Source organism: Dasypus novemcinctus, chromosome 9 (genome assembly GCF_030445035.2).
Source record: "Dasypus novemcinctus isolate mDasNov1 chromosome 9, mDasNov1.1.hap2, whole genome shotgun sequence".
Lineage (NCBI taxonomy): Eukaryota > Metazoa > Chordata > Mammalia > Cingulata > Dasypodidae > Dasypus > Dasypus novemcinctus.
The window spans coordinates 62,421,980-62,441,286 of record NC_080681.1 but is presented as its reverse complement, the minus strand read 5'-3'; the positions used below and the strand labels follow the sequence as shown (position 1 = coordinate 62,441,286).

The 19,307-nt window shown below is 37.6% G+C and overlaps 1 protein-coding gene across 1 annotated transcript in view; it reads left to right on the top strand.

Annotated features, from left to right (window-relative positions):
• The window catches only part of IL23R (interleukin 23 receptor), an 84,123-nt gene that overhangs the window by 19,201 nt on the left and 45,615 nt on the right, over positions 1–19,307 (top strand). Inside the window, exons 5-6 of the mRNA XM_004483684.4 lie at positions 9,347–9,507; positions 14,555–14,700. Coding sequence (XP_004483741.1) covers positions 9,347–9,507; positions 14,555–14,700 — 307 coding nt within the window. The remainder of the gene's footprint in view (positions 1–9,346; positions 9,508–14,554; positions 14,701–19,307) is intronic.

The following is a 19,307-nucleotide window of genomic DNA, read 5'->3' as shown; positions in this document are numbered from 1 at the left end:
GCAATGACAGAATTTGAGAGGATTGACTCCAATTTTGAAAGAAGTTCTACTGTGAGACAATGCTACCAAACAGCATTGCATGTTAGAGAGGAATCTATCATGAAAGGGTCAATCAGTCTGGCAAACTTCATTGTTGACTTGTTTGAAGTAATTGCCACAGCCTCCCCAACATCACCAACCACCACCCTGATCAGTTAGCAGCCATTGACATCAATGAAGACCTTCCACTAGCAAAAAGATTATGAACTGATGAAGGATCAGATGTTGGCTAGCATCTTTTAGTGATATTTTATTATTAAGGTATGTACATTGTTTTTTAGACATAATGCTATTGTACACTTAGTAGACACAGTATAGTGTGAACATAACTTTTATATGCACTGGGAAACAAAGAAATTCTTGTGACCCACTTTACTGTGATTGTCACTTTATTGAAGTGATCTGGAACCGAATTCACAATAGCTCCAAGGTGTGTCTGTATGACAAAATCATTTACAATTTAAAAATAATTTTTCTCCAGTTTTCTTAATATTCAGCAGTAAATTATAGCCAAACTCAGACTAAATTAATCCAAATTCTGAATTGACAAGAGTTAAGATTAATGGGATTTTTACTGTTCTTTGAAGAAGACATAAAGGATATGAAGGATTGCCATAAAAATGGATGTTCTCTAGTAAATTCAAGCATAAACTCCTGTAAGCACAGGCAAATCAGAAATGGAAACAGACATGGACTCATTTTTTACTTATTTAAAAATTTATTCATGAACTGAAAAAATTAAAGAAAAGAAACTCAGTTTCTCTAAGTACTAAAAAAGGCCTTTCCCCATGAGAAAGTTGACTTATAATAGATTTTTGTGGTTGAGGTAGCAAGTATCAGATTTAAAGAACCTCTTTTGGTCCCTGGGTCATTAGGGTATTTTCCACTTTGGCTAATAGGTAGAGATCAGCATTTGAAAGGTTTCATTTCTCACTCATGTGGTTCTGTTCTCAGTAAAATCACATATATAGAAAGGCCTTTTACCTCAGATCACCCACTTGTTTCACCAGTGACAGTGTTGGCATTCCTTCTAGAGCAGCTAAAGGACTGTGACCACCTCCTTCTTGTTTGCGGTTGAAGTTGTAAAGCAGAGGAATTGTGTCTTTGTTGCCTCAAGAGTTCCTTCTCTTTCTCCCCAACACCTTTGTGATAATCCCACCAGACAGAGGCACATCCTCTTCTCTTCCTCTATATTTTGCTATACATCAATGGTGATAGAAAAAAGAAAAGGGAACCTCTGCTAACATGCATCTACCTATTGCCCTATTGCCTCCAGCAATAGTATTGTCATGTAGGCACTATGTCAAACTCTAGAGATAATCAAACCAACCAACCAAACAAACAAACAAACAAACAAAACCCACGTGCCCTGCCCATGGAAAGTTCATAGGCTTTTTGGAATGACATCGATAGCGGAATTTTCAGGCACTGTGGAAGACCCATAGGGCAAGTATTTTTAGATAAGATGTCACTTTAGACCGCAAATCAGTTTCCTGCTTGACCAATATATAAGGCCTATCTGCTTTTGCCACATCACCTTCTGCACAGACATGTTTCTAATAGCTGGAAAGAGTTGATAATATAATATGATTCCAAATATTCTTAAGACTGTGATGTTATTTTCAGTAATTCTTGAAGGTTAATTGCAGTTCATATTTTAAAATCCACTTCTCCACCACTTCTGCACCCATACTTGGAGAGCTAATTGTTGCTGAGGACAAACATAACCTTGCTGACTGATATTACTCCACATTCACGACCACTAATCTCACCTGGGCCCATGGAGCTGGCCAGTAGTCCATTATATTTCCCTAGTCAGGTCACTCTCCCGCTATGCCAGATGACTATTTCATTACTTTTTCTCTCAGCTCTTAATCCACAACATCTCTTTCTCCTCACTCTCTGTTAATGATCTACTATTTCACAGAGAAAGAAGCAAAGAGAAGAGAGCTTCCACAAATACCCCTACTTATCTCATCTACTAAAACACTGACAGTTGTACTCATATACTTGGTCTTCCCTCTGCTACTATGTATGAAGTACCATAGCCCTAGGGTCAACTATCCACCTGTAAATTAGATCTTACCCCACCTGTCTGCTCTGTGACAGTGTTCCAACAATTTCACCTTCTTTCTTCTGCATTATTACTTCTTCTGTCTCTATTGGGTCAATCTCATCTGCATTCAAACATGCTATAGCATTTGCCCTCCCTTGGTGCTTCTCCTCCACCACCTTATTTCATTGTTCCCCTTTAAAGGCAAAGTCCTCAGAAGACTTGTCCTGGCCTTTCTAGCTGAATGTCTTCTCTTCCAATATTCTCTTTTACTTATATAGTCAAGCTTTTGCTCTTACCCTTCCACTGAAACAGCTTTTACCAAAGTCACTATGACTTCTCCATTACAAATCCAATGGATCATTCTCAGTTCTTAGTTTATTTCTCAGGAACATATAGCAAAACTCTTCACTTCCTTCTTACAACCTTTAGGATACCACTTCCTCTTGACTATCCTCCTGGATACTTTTTCTCTGTATCTTTTGCTGATTCTACTTCATCTCCGGTGAAGTAATTGTGACCCAGAGCTCTATCCTAGGACCTCTTATTTTCTTCAGCTACACTTATTACCCAAAAGATCTCATCCAAATTTATGGTTAATAATTCCCAAGTTAATCTTGGAGTTAATTTGCCCAGTCCAGACATCTTCCTTGAACAACACCCTTCAGATATATATATTAATAGGTATATGATATATACATATCAGCTTACTCAACATTTCCACTTGGCCATCCAAAAGACACTCTCAGAATGTAGTAACTCTGTATTTCACATTAAATCATTGGAGTCTTCCTGAATTCCTCTTTTTATCATGTTCTTCATCAGCAAATCCTATTGAATCTATCTTTAAATATCTGATTTCTTCTCACCAACTACACTGCAATCCTAATATAACCATATCATCCTTCACTTGGACTATTATAAGAATCCCCTAACTGGTCTCCTAGCCTCCACCTTTGCCCTCCTCCAGACTATTGTTCATAAATAGCCACATCAGACCACATCGATCCTCTCCTCAGAACCTCCCTTTTCACTCAAAGGCCCTAGATGACCTTACAAGGCTTTCTAATTCTCCCATCCCCCAATCTCTCATCTAATCTTTAATCCCTTTCTATCTACCTCACACTACTAAAGCCTAACTTTATTTTTTTTTAATTTATTTAATTCATTTTTTTAAAAAATATTACATTCAAAAACATGAGGTCCCATTCAACCCCACCGCCCCCACCCCCCACTCCCCCCACAGCAACACTCTCTCCTGTCATCATGACACATCCATTGCACCTGGTAAGTACATCTCTGGGCATCGCTGCACCCCATAGTCAATGGTCCACATCATAGCCCACACTCTCCCACGTTCCATCCAGTGGGCCTTGGGGGGATCTACAATGTCCCGTAGTTGTCCGTGAAGCACCACCCAGGACAACTCCACGTCCCGAAAACGCCTCCCCATCTCATCTCTTCCTCCCATTCCCCACACCCAGCAGCCACCATGGCCACCCTTCCCACATCAATGCCACATTTTCTCTGTGGACATTGGATTGGTTGTGTCCATTGCACATCGATGTCAAGTGGGGCTTAGATTCCACATGGATATTGGATGCAATCCTCCTGCTTTCAGTTGTAGGCACTCTAGGCTCCATGGTGTGGTGGTTGACCTTCTTCAACTCCATGTTAGCTGAGTGGGGTAAGTCCAATAAATCAGAGTGTAGGAGCTGAAGTCTGTTGAGGCTCAGGGCCTGGCTATCATATTGTCAGTCCAGAGATTCAAATCCCCTAAATATATCTTAAACCCTAACACCAACTACAATTCCAGTAGAGTATCATGAAAGTCTTGTGAAAAGAGATCCCATCTGAGTCCAGTTCCATCACGCAGAAACACCAGCTCCAAAGAAGGGCCATCTGACATGGCAGTGAACCCCATCTGCCATGACCATAGAACCCTCGGGTCTCTTTATCCCTCAAAAGAACCAATACCTGGGGTTGTATCTACTTTATCTGTCTCTGAGACTCTGCTCAGGTGTGCATAAGGGCAATCCTTCTGACAACCTCCAGACTCTTTTTTAGAGACTCGTCGCCGTATAAACTCATTTCTCCTTTCCATTTCCCCCTTACATTAGGTCAAACAGCATTTTAAAGTCATGTTATTATATGTAGACAGGGATATTCTGCTGATCCGCATTGAACCTTTAATTCAAGGTCATTTTCTAGTTGGATCTTCAGCTGGTATTTGGTAGTGATCCCTCGGTGCCAGGGAGGCTCATCCCCAGGTGTCATGTCCCATGCTGGTGGGGAATGCACTGCATCTACATGCTGAGTTTGGCTTCGAGATTGGCCACATTTGAGTAACATGAAGGCTGTCAGGAGGAAACTCCCAGGCACAATGCTGCTCTAGGCCTTGTTCTTATTGCAGGTGTATAGGCTCACAAGCGTAGTCATTAGTATCAGGAGCCCACTGTTGAACCCTCATTCCTTCCTGGTTCTTACCGTTGTACCTGGGGGACTGCCGCTGCTCCCCTAGGGACCACGACAGAGCACCCCCCGCCAGGAACCCAGTACCCCCCCAGCTGTTGTTTTTAATTGTTTCCACTATGAGTATATCTAAACATTACCACTAAAGCCTAACTGACCTCCTTGCTCATTTTTTTAAAATAAAATTTTATTGAAGTATATCATTCATACATGAACCTAAATAAATAAGTGTATAGTAAAGTTTGTGAATTTACAAAACAAACATGCATATCCTTATACAAGGCTACCATATATCTCCCCACCACCAACACCTTGCATTGCTCTGAAATATTTGTTACTAACTATGAAAGAGCATCTTTAAAATCTTGCTACTAACTATAGCTCATATCCTATATTTGGTATATTTTTCCTTCAACCCACCCAACTATTAACACCCTGTATTAGTATTATAAATTTGTTATCATCCAGGAGCAAATATTCTCATATTGGCCTTGTTAACCAGAGTCCATCATCCACCTCTGGATTCCCTGTGTTATACAGTCCTATGCTTTATACAGTCTATTCAAAGTGTGCACTCAGGGGCTCTCGTTTTCATCAGAGTTGTGCTGTCATAACATCAGTCAATTTTAGGACATTTTCATTACTCCAAAAGGAAAAATCCCATACCTTCTTATCCCATACCCCTACAGCTGTCCCTTATTATTGAGAAAATATCTTCTTGCCATTGCTGCAAAATATTACAATATTACTGTTAACTATCACCCACAATTTACATTAGTTGTAATTCTCCCGTACATCACTATATTTTTAGCACTTTGTCAAAGAAGAGCATTCTTATATTTATACTATTAACCACAATCTTCATCTACCTCTGAAATCATAGGTTATACTTTCCCTAGATTATTCTTCAGTTTCCTTCCAATTGACATTTACTTCCACAGACTACCCCTTTCAGCTATAATCACATGTGCAAATCAGCAGTGTTAGTTATACTCATTTTTATATATTACTCTCTATTCTATTCATTTCCACACTTTTACAATTAACGTTATTAATGATCTACATATATTAAACATCTCTCACTCAACCCACCTTCTATTTCCTAGTAACCTATACTCTTGTGTTTACCTCCATGACTTTATTTAATGTATTTAGCTCCTATTAGTAAGCCATATAATATTTGTCATTTTGTATCTGGCTTATTTCACTCAACATAATATCCTCTAGGTTCACTCATGTTGTCACTAGCATCCCAATTTCATTTCTTCTTAGAACTGAATAGTATTCCACTGTTTATATATACCACATTTTATTTATCTCTTCATTAGTTGATGGACACTTGGGCTGGTTCCATGTTTTAGCAATTGTGAATAATGCTGCTATGAACATCAGTGTCAAATGTCAGTTCCCATCCTTGCTTTCAGTTCTTCTGAATATATGCCTAGTAACGGGATTGCTGATCATATGGCAGTCTATATTCAGCTTCTTGAGGTACTGCCAAACTGTCTTCCACAGTGGCTGCACCATTCTTACTTGAACAAGCCAAGCAAGCTCCTGCCTCAGGGCCTTTGCACTTGCACAGGGCCTATGCTCTTCCTCATTGTAGCCACAGGACTTGTTCTTTTACTTCTTTAATGTCACCTTCTCAGACAGTCCTTCCCTATCTCCAAAAATAAACCTTCCCAGGCCTACCCCAGCACTTCTGAACCCCTTTACTCAGCTTTATTTTTCTTTTGAGGATTTATTACCGTAAGACATTTTATCTGTTTCTACCAGAATGTATGCTCCATGAGGGTTGTATTTTATCTACTTTATTCATTGCTTAGAACATAGTGGCTCTAAAATATCTGTTGAATGAGTAGTTACACAAACTATTACCACCATAAATCGACAATGTTCATTGGAAAATCGAATTAATGACTACTAGGGCTAGGTGCAGGAAAAGCGTCACAGAAATATAAGTCATGCTGACTCCCTTCACCATATAATCTGTTATGTATTAGCACATGAGAAAAAGAAATAAGACATTCATAACTTTGTAATACATGATTATATGGAAAAAATAGTACTAAATTATAGTTAGTCATTATTCCTTCATCTAAATTAGTGCTTTGGGGTAGAGGGGCTAACATGAGGGTAAACTTTAAAAGCAGAATGAAATTACCTTGTAACTGTAGTTAATGTAGATTTGAGAATACATTTCCACCTTGTCTTGTGAGTTCTATGTGTGGTGAAAGAATCACCAACCACAAACCAATTAAGAACACATATGTGGTTTTCTCTAGCTGGAAAATATTCAAAGATGCCCTACTTACTACTTACACATAGTTATTTTCTATTTTTGCATTTGTATTCTTATTTAGCAGGCAGTTAGCATATCTTATAACAAGATCTTTATTAATTTAAGTTCCATCTAATATTCAGAGAGAATATTAGGCAACCAAATAAACATCTGAGTTTAATGACATGATTTGATTCTTAGATACAAGCAATATAAAAGAAATTTCACTTGTTGAACTATAACAATTTTAAGGATTTCATTTGTACTGTTTAGAACGTATAAAAGGCACATGTCATAAATACTTTTAAATTTGTAAAATAATTATGCTCAGTGTGTCCTTTATTATGTGTGAAACTGCTGCCTGCTTTCTTATCTCATTTACTCAAAAGAGATTTAGGAACTCTAATCCAGAAGACAGAGCCCAGGTAGCCAAGGGAAGTAAGAATCTCAAAGAACTAATCAAGAATGCACCTCTGACAGACCTGGAGCAGTTAATGTCTGCTGCTGGGGTTTCTACTACAGATGCAAGGCAAAGAAGATCCTTGCACTTCCGTCTGTCTGGTTGTGGCATCCGAGATTGAATGGGTGCATGCAGGAAATTTAAAAAATGTGCAGAAGGGGAAATAATCTTTGCAACTCAGAAATAAACTTATAAACAGAAAGAAAAAAAAGAACTAATCAAGAGGGACAAATGCTAAAAGGATTCAGAAAGAAGACTTCACTTTGGAAAGGAAGTCACTTTAGGTGAGCAGTTTCATGGGAAAGGTGAAGAAAAATCAAAATAAAAAGGCAGAAAGAACAAGCGGAAAGGGTAACAATGGATTTAGAAAATCTGAGAAGTTTAAAAAAAGGAAATTTAAAGGTTGGTAGTTCAAATGGTTTAAGAAATGTAAACTAGTGAATTCTAATGAAAATACTTTCTTGTAACAAATCAAACCTTATTATAATGATGTTTTGGAGTCTGAGACAGCCCAACATTTCTCTCTGCTGATTTCTCAAATCAACTGAGAGAAAACGAAGTCAGCAGGTAGAGATTACCACTTCCCCTGGCCCCATGCCTCTTAACAATATTGTGTGGTATTTTTGGGGTAGAGTTTTAAAAAGAGAGTCTCTTTTTTTTTTTTCCAAAGTTTACAAAAATATTTGTAATTTTAGCGTAAACAAATAACGTTTGAAATTTACCAAATATAATTGATATTTTATTCTATAACTGGTTGGAGATCCTCATTCAATTTCATAAACGTAGATAACATATACTTTTTTAATGGTATGTAATAGCTTTCCCCATCCCCCATTCCAAACTGACTTTTTCTTCTCCATCTCCTTCGTCCTCTTTGGCAGTAGCTTACTTCCTTTCCCTTGTCTAATTAGTTGCCAAGTCCAGTCAATTCTACTTTGAAAATTGTTCATGCCCATTCCCACTGGCCTCCACTTAGTTCTGACTAATAATCCAGTTCTCATTATTTTATAGCCTTTTATTTTGTCTCATGCCACCACTTTTATCTCCCTCCAATCTACCCTTCATAAAGATGCCAGACAGCCCCAGGGATCATTAAAATAATGCAAATAAGATTACATATGCGCACCCTCTTGCTTAAGAGAGTTTTAAAGGCTTTTATCGTTTACATGCTACAACTCAGTCTCCATCAGCAGCAGACAGGAGGGCTTCTTGGCCTGGCCTGCTCTACTCCACGTTAGTTCTGCACTTTCATGCTCCAAAACTTTCTCAGAAATGTCATTTCATTTCATTTTTGTTTGTTTGTTTGTTTTGTTTTGCTTTAGACTATGATGTTCTTTCTCCCCTGGAAGTGTGGCCCTCTTCTATCCCATCTCTATCCCCACTCCTCGCCTACATCTTACAGAACTCTCTGGCTTCAAAACCTTTCCGAGGTGCTCATTTATTTCAAGCTATACACAGGGCCAACTTAGCCAGCTGGGCCCACAGGACTTTTAGGGGTCCATGGAAAGGTTTTATATCAACTCGGTTGTAAAACATTGTGTGTGTGTGTGCTCAGTTTAGTTTAGTTTTATTTTGTTTAATGGAGAAGGGGACCCATGAAGCAAAATGGCTCTATGACCCCCGAATGTCACCTGGGGCCCTAGCTTGTCTTGAATTTGTTTTTAAAATTTCTCAAAATCAAATCAGGGGCAGATGTGGCTCAAGTGGTTGAGTGCCTGCCTCCCACACAGGAGGTCCTGGGTTTGGTTTCTGTTGCCTCCTAGAAAAAACAAACAACAAGCAAAACAAACAAACAAACAAAAAACAACTTAGAGGAGCAGCTGTGGCTCAGTGGTCGAGAGCCAGTTTCCCATATGCAAGGTCCCAGGTTCAATACCCGACCCCTGGTACCTAAAAAAAATTAAAAAATGAAATCAATTTCAATTCATTTTTCAGAAGAATGTCTGGAGGCAGGCTAAAAAGTGTAGAATTGAGAGTTGAGGAATAATTAACTCAAATCAAACATATGTGTGACCATTATCTTTTTTTTTTTTTTTTTAAGTTTAGAGACAGAACAACAACAACAATATCTCACCTCAAGCTATATTAACATCTCCACTGACTCGCTACAAGGTGGCAAGAGGTATTTGGTTTGGGTCCAGGCTGCAAATGCACTGGGCATGGAGGAGTCAGAACGGCTGCATATTCACCTGGATGATATAGGTAAAGAATAAGAAATTCTATAAGGTTCTTAATAGTAAACAACTAATTTATGCTGACCTGGTCAAATGAAGTCTAGATCTGAAAGAAGTTCCCATAAAGTGCCTGAAGATCATGATAAAGAAAACAAAAACTAACCACTAATTCCACCTCTCAAAGACAAGTAGAAGATAAGTACTGCCACCATTTTGTTGTACATCCTTCTATTCTTATTTCTATATGTGTCTATATTTTTACAAATATTTATTAGGAATATCTTATATACTAAGCATTGTTGTAAATGCTGGGGAGAATAAGATAGGCAAAGTATCAACCCTAAAATAACTTGCAGTCTACCAAGGCAGACACAAAGAAACAAGGACTATAAAAAAGTACGATGAGTCTCATGTGGTAAGAAGTAAAAGATTCCAAACAATTATACTTTACATACTAATTTTGAACCAATTTTTACTTGTTTTATTTAGAAAAGTTTACAACATGCATAGAAAACTGCAGAGAATTATGTAGACATTTCTATGTTCACTAGCCAGACTTAACAAATATTAACATTTTTTGCTTCAGTTATTTTTAGATTCTTCCTTTACTTAATCTACAATATTATTTTTAATGTTGTCTGAATGTATAACAGTTTGACAAATCCCTTATTGGTGGAGTTTTAGAAAATTATCAATGTTTTAATGTTTTACCATTACAAACTATGCTGCTATAAACATCCTTGTGGCTGAATTTTTGGCATAGTTCTTGGGTTGTTTTCATAAGATAAATTCCAAAAAGTGCATTTGATTTTTTAAAAATTGCATCCTAGTCCTAAAGCCAGAGTTCAGCCAAAAAGCAAGTATGAATCACTTCTTATTTAGAAATTCTAGTACTAATTGTTCCTGTTGTTATTATTATTGATCATTTCAAACTAATATTTATTGTTCCCATATTAAGTGCTGACAGCTTTAATATACTGTCTTCATTTTTGGGGCTGCAATAACAAAGCAGTACAAACTAAGAATTTATTCTCTCCCAGTTCTGGAATCTACAAGTTAGAACTCAAGGCGATTCGGCCACGCTCCCTCTGAAGCTCCTAGGGCAGAGTCCTCCCTTGCCTCTTCCTAGTTTCTGGTGGCCCCAGGTGCTCCCTGCCTAGTGATGGCATAACTCCAAGCTCCACTTCTATCTTGCTTTCTCCTTGAGTGTCTCCATCTTCACATGGCCTTCTCCTGTCTGTATCTGTTTTCTGTCTTCTCTTCCTGTAAGGGCCCTAGTCATACTGGATTAGGCCCAGGAGAATCTATATGTCCTCATCTGAACCTGATTACATCTGCGAAGACCCTTTTCCATAAGGTCACCTTCATGGGTACCAGGGTTTAGGACTTAATCCTATTTTTTGGGAGATAAAACTCAATTCCTAACATGTACATTGCCTTATTTAGCCTTCAGAACAACCCTATTTTTTAGAAAAGTTTGTAATTTACACTTGCAGAAACCAAGACTCAGTGGCATTAAGAAATCTGAGATTGCAAAACTAGGGGCCTTTTAATTCCAGTCTCTTTGATTCCCACCCTCAATCTTTATGGGGGGAAAATGCAGATTCTGATGTGTCTGTCAAATTTCCTGCTGATTAATTATCTAGGGTATACAAAGTCTTTTCTTCAGAATACCATATGAGAACCCTTTAGGGATTTTTGGGGTCTTCTATTTCAACTAAAATGGAATGTGATTGATCTAATATTATGTCCTTATGCGCTGCATAATGGATTTGAAGACAAACATTGCTGACTGTGATGATGAACAATAACCTCATTTTATTGTATATTCTTGGAGTTATAGTTATCTTGACCATGATCTATACATTTTTACAAATTCATATTTGAGCTAGGATACATAAATACTTCCTTTTCTTAAAACAGGTCCCCCATTGTATTAGGATTCTCCAGAGAAACAGAACTGATGTGATATATATTTATATAGATATAGAGTCAGATAATAGGAAGATATATTTATTACTCATATATATGTATTCCTCTAATATATATATTTATTATAGGATTTGGTTCATATAATGGTGGGGATTGGCAAGTCTGAATTTTGCAAGGCAGCCACAAGTTGGGAACCTTATGAAGGTGAAGTTGAATTCCCCAGGAGAAGTTAGCTCGCTGAAGTCCAGAAAGAAATTCTTTCTGACTGACTGCTGAAATCCTCCATTCTTTCTTTAAGGACTTCAACTGACTGTCAGAAATGCCTCTCATGCTGAAAGCAATCTCCTTTGTTGATTGTGATCACTGGTAGCTACCATGACCTGAGTAACAATTTAAATCTATCTACAAAATACCCTCACTGTAACAATCAGGTCATTGCTTGCTTGACCAAACAACTAGACACTACAATCTGGTCAAATTGATACATGAAATTAACCATCACACACTTGATGGATTGATGATATTTATTTAAAGGTTATTATGTCCAACATCATTTTACAGTGCAATTTTAGGAACTCAATTTTTATTAGTAGATATATTACTACCTTTATTATCATTATAATCTTAGTATCATTGCATCTATTTACTGAACATATACTTGTGCTGTACACAGCACACAATATCAAATTTAATTCTAGAAACAACCATATATGGTACTACTGTTCCCATTTTACAAATGAAGAAACTAAAGCTTCAGGAAATAAAATATGCTCAGAGCCACACAGCTAGTAAGGAGGAGAGCCAGATTTGGACCTGGACTTTCTGTCTCCAAAAGTTTGTGTTGTTAACCACTATAATACCCCACTTTCCATCAAGGAAAACCTCATCTGGCCAGCACCTCTAAATCTAACCTAATGCACTGCATCAGGCAGTCTCTTGAGGAGTTTTTACTTTTTCTCATCTCCTTTCTTCTTTTCCATCTCCTTCCTCTTTGTCATTATCCCAAAATGGACTCTTAGAAACTCAGTTTGAAAAATGCAAGTCAGCTATATAGGAGGCTCCAGTCAACAAAGCCAACAGAGCTGTTTTCATTTGGGACACTTTAAGAAGGAGACATTTTGAGTTAGATAAATGAACTGTTCTATGAAACTGAGGACAGAGGACTCTCCTGGAGAAATATCCACATAGCAGCAATGGGATTGGGCTTTAATTAAGTTAGGGAGGCTGTGCTGAAAGGAAGGGAGGAGGAGTTAGTAGTGCAGGGACACTGTGCTAAAATGACATGTGAGAAGAATGCTGAAAATGTCTTTTGAAGAGAAATAAATTTCAAATCAAAAAGTGCAGTACCTTTCTGCCATTTTGAACATTAATTGTCCCCATTGAATATATAAATATGGGTAAATATATGTTGCTGAAAAGATACCAAAACAGATATAATCTGGTGCTTTATTTCAATACACGTGGAAACTAAAATATGCCATCGATGATAGATTTGACACATTTTTTTAAAACGCAAGATTTTGCTCTATTGCTTAAAACCCAAGCAGTAGAGCAAAATTCAACATCTCAGTCTTCTGTAACAAATTATATGTTCAAATACATGAAAAAGAAAATGCTCATTTGAAACAAAAGGCCTAGATCTCTACTGCATTGATCTATACTGTACTAACAGCATGTATTAAGCCTGACTTGATGTGCTTTCTGCATTTCTCATAAGATTAAACAGACATTTGCTTCCTCCCCAGTATACTTCTTTCTGTAAGAGTGTCTCAGAATGTTTCTGCTGCTATACCAGCGGCCAGCTCAAATTCAGAGGTGGGAGAGTTGGGAAGACTGGTGATAAATAGCCCTGAGGGTGCTTAAGTAGTCGCAAGTACCCTCAGAGCACTGGGTATCCATTTCCCTGACTCTAGAAATCTCTGAATTTTCAACTGCATATTTATTACAAGAAGTTTATGCTAGCAAAAGGAAACCAGTTATAAAATTAAGATGATAAAAGTTAAATACAGTAATCTCTTATTAAACTAATTCTGCTACTGCTACTTCTGTTCTTTGCTAGGTTTAGTCCCAAGATTTGTGACTCTAGAGGGCAAATCATTCATTATTATATTTCTCTACAAATCACATACCTGTGCACATACTTTTAAATAATAGTTGCCTTTGCTAATAAAGCAAAAAATTGCCCAAAGCATACTTTATAAAATTAGAAAGAATGAAAAGAAAACTAATGCATAAAGAATATTAAGCTATAAAAATGGTCCCCCAAAATATATGCAGGTTATTAGGTTCTTTTTAAAATAAGACATTGAGCAAAGTTATAGGTTTTTATTGTTCTATCATGCATTGGGGAGAAATTGAAAGTGCCAATAATTCTATTCTGATTGACTCACAAGTCTTTATGCTATTTTAGAACGATAGAAATGTAGGTTTTACCATTAATCCTAGTACAACAAAACAAGTAAGTTAACCAATGAGAATTTCAGTTCCTTTTTGAAGGTTATTATCATGGAACATGGCAACAATTTATACAGTCTTAGAGTCTTCTGAGATCTGCTTTGTTCAAATCATTCTTTCAAGGACATTTATTTTCATAACAAGCAAAACAAGCTAGAATAGATATATTCACACAATTTATCCTATTACACACAAAAAAAGAATAAAATTTTTGAGAAAGGTCTCAATTTTACATCTTATTAAATCAGATTCTCTGAACTAAATTTAGGATGCAAAACATGATCTTTCCCTCCACAGATGCTGGGAAGAGAGGATATCTCCTTAATCCCTTATCTAGAGTCCTTTGTTAATAAGGCCGAGCTCTGGTAATAAGGCCAGGCTCTGGTTATCGTTAGATTGGATTATAGGGTGGGGCACGGGGTAGGGGGAGTAGGAGGGCAGAAACAGGGCTATTAGAGCTTAGTTAAAGAGAAATGGATGGAGAATGGGCTGAATAGAATTTTACTTTATAACAGCAGTTTTCTTCTATATAATAGAAAAAATCGTTAGCTGTAATTAGATCATGAGATTGTTGTATTCATTCTTTGAGTTTTTAACATCTATAAATTGATAAAAAGATACAGATTTCTTCCTATGCAAGTTGTAAACTGCTGTGACTTTTGTTTGTTTGTTGGTTTTGTTTTCCCTAGTGATACCTTCTGCATCCATCATTTCCAGGGTTGAAAATATAAATACTACAGTGCCCAAGATCATAATTCATTGGAATAGTCAAACAAAAATTGAAAAGGTTTCCTGTGAAGTGAGATACAAGGCTACAACAAACCAGACTTGGAATGTAAGCCTAAAGTTTCATTATTCTTTAGCATTTAAGTGAATGATTAAAAAGAAAAGTCAAACAGGGGCCACAAAGCTCTGGTTTACAGTGCTGCATTTTATATGCTTTTATGTTTATGTAATATTCAAGCAACTCTATATTTTAAAATGATCACTATATGCTTTCTTTTTTTTAAAAGATTTATTTTTTTTATTTCTTTCCCCTTCTCCCCCCTCCCGCCCCAGTTGTCTGTTCTCTGTTCTCTGTGTCCATCTGCTGCATGTTCTTCTTTTGTCCGCTTCTGTTGTTGTCAGCGGCACGGGAATCTGTGTTTCTTTTTGTTGCATCATCTTGTTGCGTCAGCTCTCCGTGTATGCAGCGCCATTCCTGGGCAGGCTGAACTTTCTGTCACGCTGGGCGGCTCTCCTAACGGGGCACACTCCTTGCGCGTGGGGCTCCTCTACGTGGGAAAAACCTCTACGTGGCATGGCACTCCTTGTGCGCATCAGCACTACACATGGGCCAGCTGCACACGGGTCAAGGAGGCCCGGGGTTTGAACCATGGACCTCCCATGTGGTAGATGGATGCCCTATCCACTGGGCCAAGCATGCGTCCCACTATATGCTTTCAAACAGCAGCTATTTACTGAATAAGTCTTCTTGCTTTTTGTAAACATAGTGTCCAACAGAGTCTTCAATTTAGCCCCTTTTACTTGTGTCTTGTAGGGTAAAATTTACATCAGTAATGATGGAAAAAAATAATAAGAACTCTATGCTGAAATTTAACAGGTTTCTTGGGATATAATGATTGCTTATAAAGGAGAACTTTTTACATATTTTTGACATTTGGGACTGGAGCCCAAGAATCTGTGTTTTAATAAGCCCTCCAGGTGATTCTGATGCACATTCAAGAACATTCTATCCCTCTGCTGTGATGGGGTGCCTGTGTCTATGATTAACAGTAATCCTTTCTAAAGTTCAGAACTTTGATATATGGATGCCTTTTTTAAATGAAAAATGTGCAATTCAAGATGTAAGATTTACTACTAGTATAGGTTTCAATCTTAGAATGAATATAAGGTAAAAAGTAAATGTCTGAGAATAAACACACAAACCATTCTTAAATACCAAGTGTCAAGGTTATCAAGTACCTTAGGAGAGGTATAGTTACAATAATCAGAGTGCCTGTAAACAATATGATAAAAACTCACTAATTTGAACTATGAGGAAACAGTATTCTGGTTAAGGAAAAAGTTCCAATTCTGGTGTATTTGAAAAGAAATGCTATTTCATTATTTTTCAAGTATAAAATCTGCCATTTAGCCAAAATAACTAAGGAGTCCAGTTCCTGGCTATACTTATTTAAGAGTTATATATTGGGGAGCGGATGCAGCTCAAGTGGTCGGGTGCCGGTTTCCCATGTGCCAGGTCCTGGGTTCTATCTCCAGCACTTCCTAAAAAAAAAAAAAAAAGAAAAGAAAAAGAGTTATATATCATGTATGGATTACCAGTTTTCAGGGGGTTAAAATAAAATGCCATGTCTTTAAAACTAAAAAATACACTTAGCATAATTTAATTTTTCTTTGGTAATTAACATGATTCCAAAATCTTCTGCTTCAGCTTCATCATTCTGAACATCAGTTTTTGCTGTAGACTAACGCAGTTCAAGAGTGAGAAGGGGGAGGAAACTACTGATTTCAAGACATAAATCTCAAGATTTCTCTTTTAAAAAAATTCCTGATATCAACTTATATACCCCTGCTCATTTAAATTATAAATGTGAACTTTATATTTTTGGATTACACTTAGGAGTTTATGTTCTAACTCAATTGACCAATAATCAAGTGAAAGTCTTGCTTGACCTCCTTGACTAAATAATTATGGCATCTGTGTGCAAAGCAACCAATGCTTAAATCCCGGAGCAAGCAGGATGAAAAGAAAACAAAACTGCACAGCCACTCCTTTTGCATACATGCAATTTAGGTAAATTTCAAAACAACACAAATCAAAAATTCTCCTGTCTTGGATTTTGAATTAATGGGAGTTTTACCCTATTTTACCTGAGGTCCTTTGTTCAGTGTCACGATTATTGGATGACATAGAGAATATCAAACTCCTTATTTGACTTAAGAAAGAGTAAGAGACTGTAAGAACATTTCAAAAATAGAAAATAATTATATTGTCAGTTTCTCTGAGTAGGTTTTCAGAAACCAACTGTTCTCTGATTGAAATCCTGGTTCTCTGCTCCCCTGGTGGTGCTATATAAGTCATTTTGAGGCCTGAGAACAGGGAAGTTTGAGCTCTCTTGTCAAAGGAAGCAAATGAAGGTGCTAAAAAAATATTTTTTAACTCATTGAATCTTCCTAATAATTCTTTGTGAGACAGGTATTATTATGTCCATTATATGAAAGAGGAAATAGAGCTCCAAAGAGGTCAAGCCAGGTTTCCCAAGTTTACAACAGCTAGCAACTGAGCACCTTCACAGGTGATAGATCACTTTAGGCACCCAGTAAATATCTGGAAAATGAAAGAATGGATGGAGTAAGTATTCAATACAAAACTTTATTCTGTTCCCTCTACCATATGTCCTTCCAATAAAGTCACTAACACAGATGGTGGTGAATATCATTTCTGTCCAGATTACCCAAGCCAAGCCGGTAATAACCAGAATGAAGATCTGTTTCACATTTGCTGCTGTCATTGTATCTGGGTCCTACCTAAAGTGTTGTCTTTGCCATCTTGTAGGGATACAGGACAGTCAGAGTCAAAGAGAATGGGAGGATATAAGATTCCCCTCTTTCTTCTCGGCTCTCTGGTGGCATTTCCTCCATGAGGTATTGCTAGAGGGAGGTCTTTAATTCAAAGTGGCAGAAAGCTATTAGCAAGAAAGCTTTATAACTAAAGTTTAAAGCATTTAAAGGCTGGCTCTGCCACTTTCCAGTTGTACAATCTTGGACAACTTCCTTAACTTCTCTGAGCTTCATTACTTCCATACATAAAATGGGGATAAGAAAAGCGCCTACCGCACATGTTACGGGGAGGATCAAATGTCGTAAAACAGTTAACCCAGGGCCTACAATCGAATTCTTGCGCAATGAGTGCTGCCATTGCTACTCTTTATCTTAACCTCCAGGGGAGCACCATGACTGGCGTGGCAGTGTATAGGAATCCTATCTGAAAATCAAAATGAGTGGATAGGGGATGCTTTTCAGCCAAATCACATGTAGCCTGACTTATCTAAGGGAGCTACCCCAGTTCTTCAGGTGATCCTGCAAGGCTGACACTGTGGGGATAATACGTATTGATTGAGAAACTATTCCAAGTCAAAGCTTTGGATTTTGGCCCTAGAGGTTAAACTGCTCTTTGGGGAAAATCTTGCCATACCTTATTTGCCTCAACTCCTTCTACCATTCCCCAATAGTGAAGCTGAGAGAAGATTGGAACATGTAAAGAAGACTTCAGTAAAGGCTCAGAGACAGCAAAAGGAAAAGAGACATCTCAGAGAAAAAAAAAATCAGCTACTACTACATAATCTGGATTACAAAATATGCCTAGCCTCCCAAAGTTGACAGACTCTGTCTAGTCTCGCTCATACTTTCTTCCATGTGGTAGACATCTCCTTAGCTATCACAAGGAGCTGCCACCTATATATTTGCCTTCCTAGACTCTGGGATGAAGACAGCAATTCCCATAAAAAAGACAGGATTCCTCTCTGTTTAAATCCTGTCTTCTAAATTCTAATTATGTCTAAGAGTGACACCAAACAAAAGTTGGGTCTTGCCCAATGCACTTCCTGAGACAGGGGTTTCAAAGACAAAAAGAGTTTTATTGCCAGTGAACAGGGAGAACAGATGACCTAATGGTCTAAAATCTGTCTCCCCAAACTGTGGTAATTCCGAGAGTTTTATAGTGTCCAGGTTTAGCAGGTTTATGCTAATGAATAATTGGGGTAGGGCTGACTCAGATTCCTTCATTAATAAACATCAAGGGGCCATAGAGTGATCATAAGACTTTAAAGTTGTCAAACAGGATAGGGGATAGGTACAAAACAGGCCTCAGTCACATGGTCTTTACAATCATAAGATAAAGGTCATATAGTTTCACAGTTATTATCAGAGATGAAAGCATCTGGATTCTAATTCAGCAAGTTTCAGTAATTTCAGGTAATTACTTTTACAGTATACTAGAAAGTAATAAAGTATCAATATAATGATTCTGTAACCCTAATTATTTGTTAATTCTTAACCCTTGGTTATGTTACCAGATTTTGTCTAGGTACTTGACTATGTTGTAGAAATGAATTTCAAGAGCACATCAGGTGAGTTAGTAATTTATTTAGGTAAGGAGGGACGAATATGGGAGAAAATAACAGGTCCCAGAGAGAGAGGAAGGGGCTGAAAAGTGATAAAGAGGACTGATTTACAGACTATGATTCCCTATTATAGACTATAAATGCCTAGGTTTTACTTGCATGTTGATCCGCGTGGGGGGGACATGGTGAGAGCAGGGCACAGAAGGCAGGAACAGCGGTCCAAAGGTAAGAGAGAGCAAATTCAGGCCTTGTGCCTGCTTTTTGAACCATTAATTATTACATCCCTTTGCTAGTGGCAGGGGAGGAGTCCCAGCTG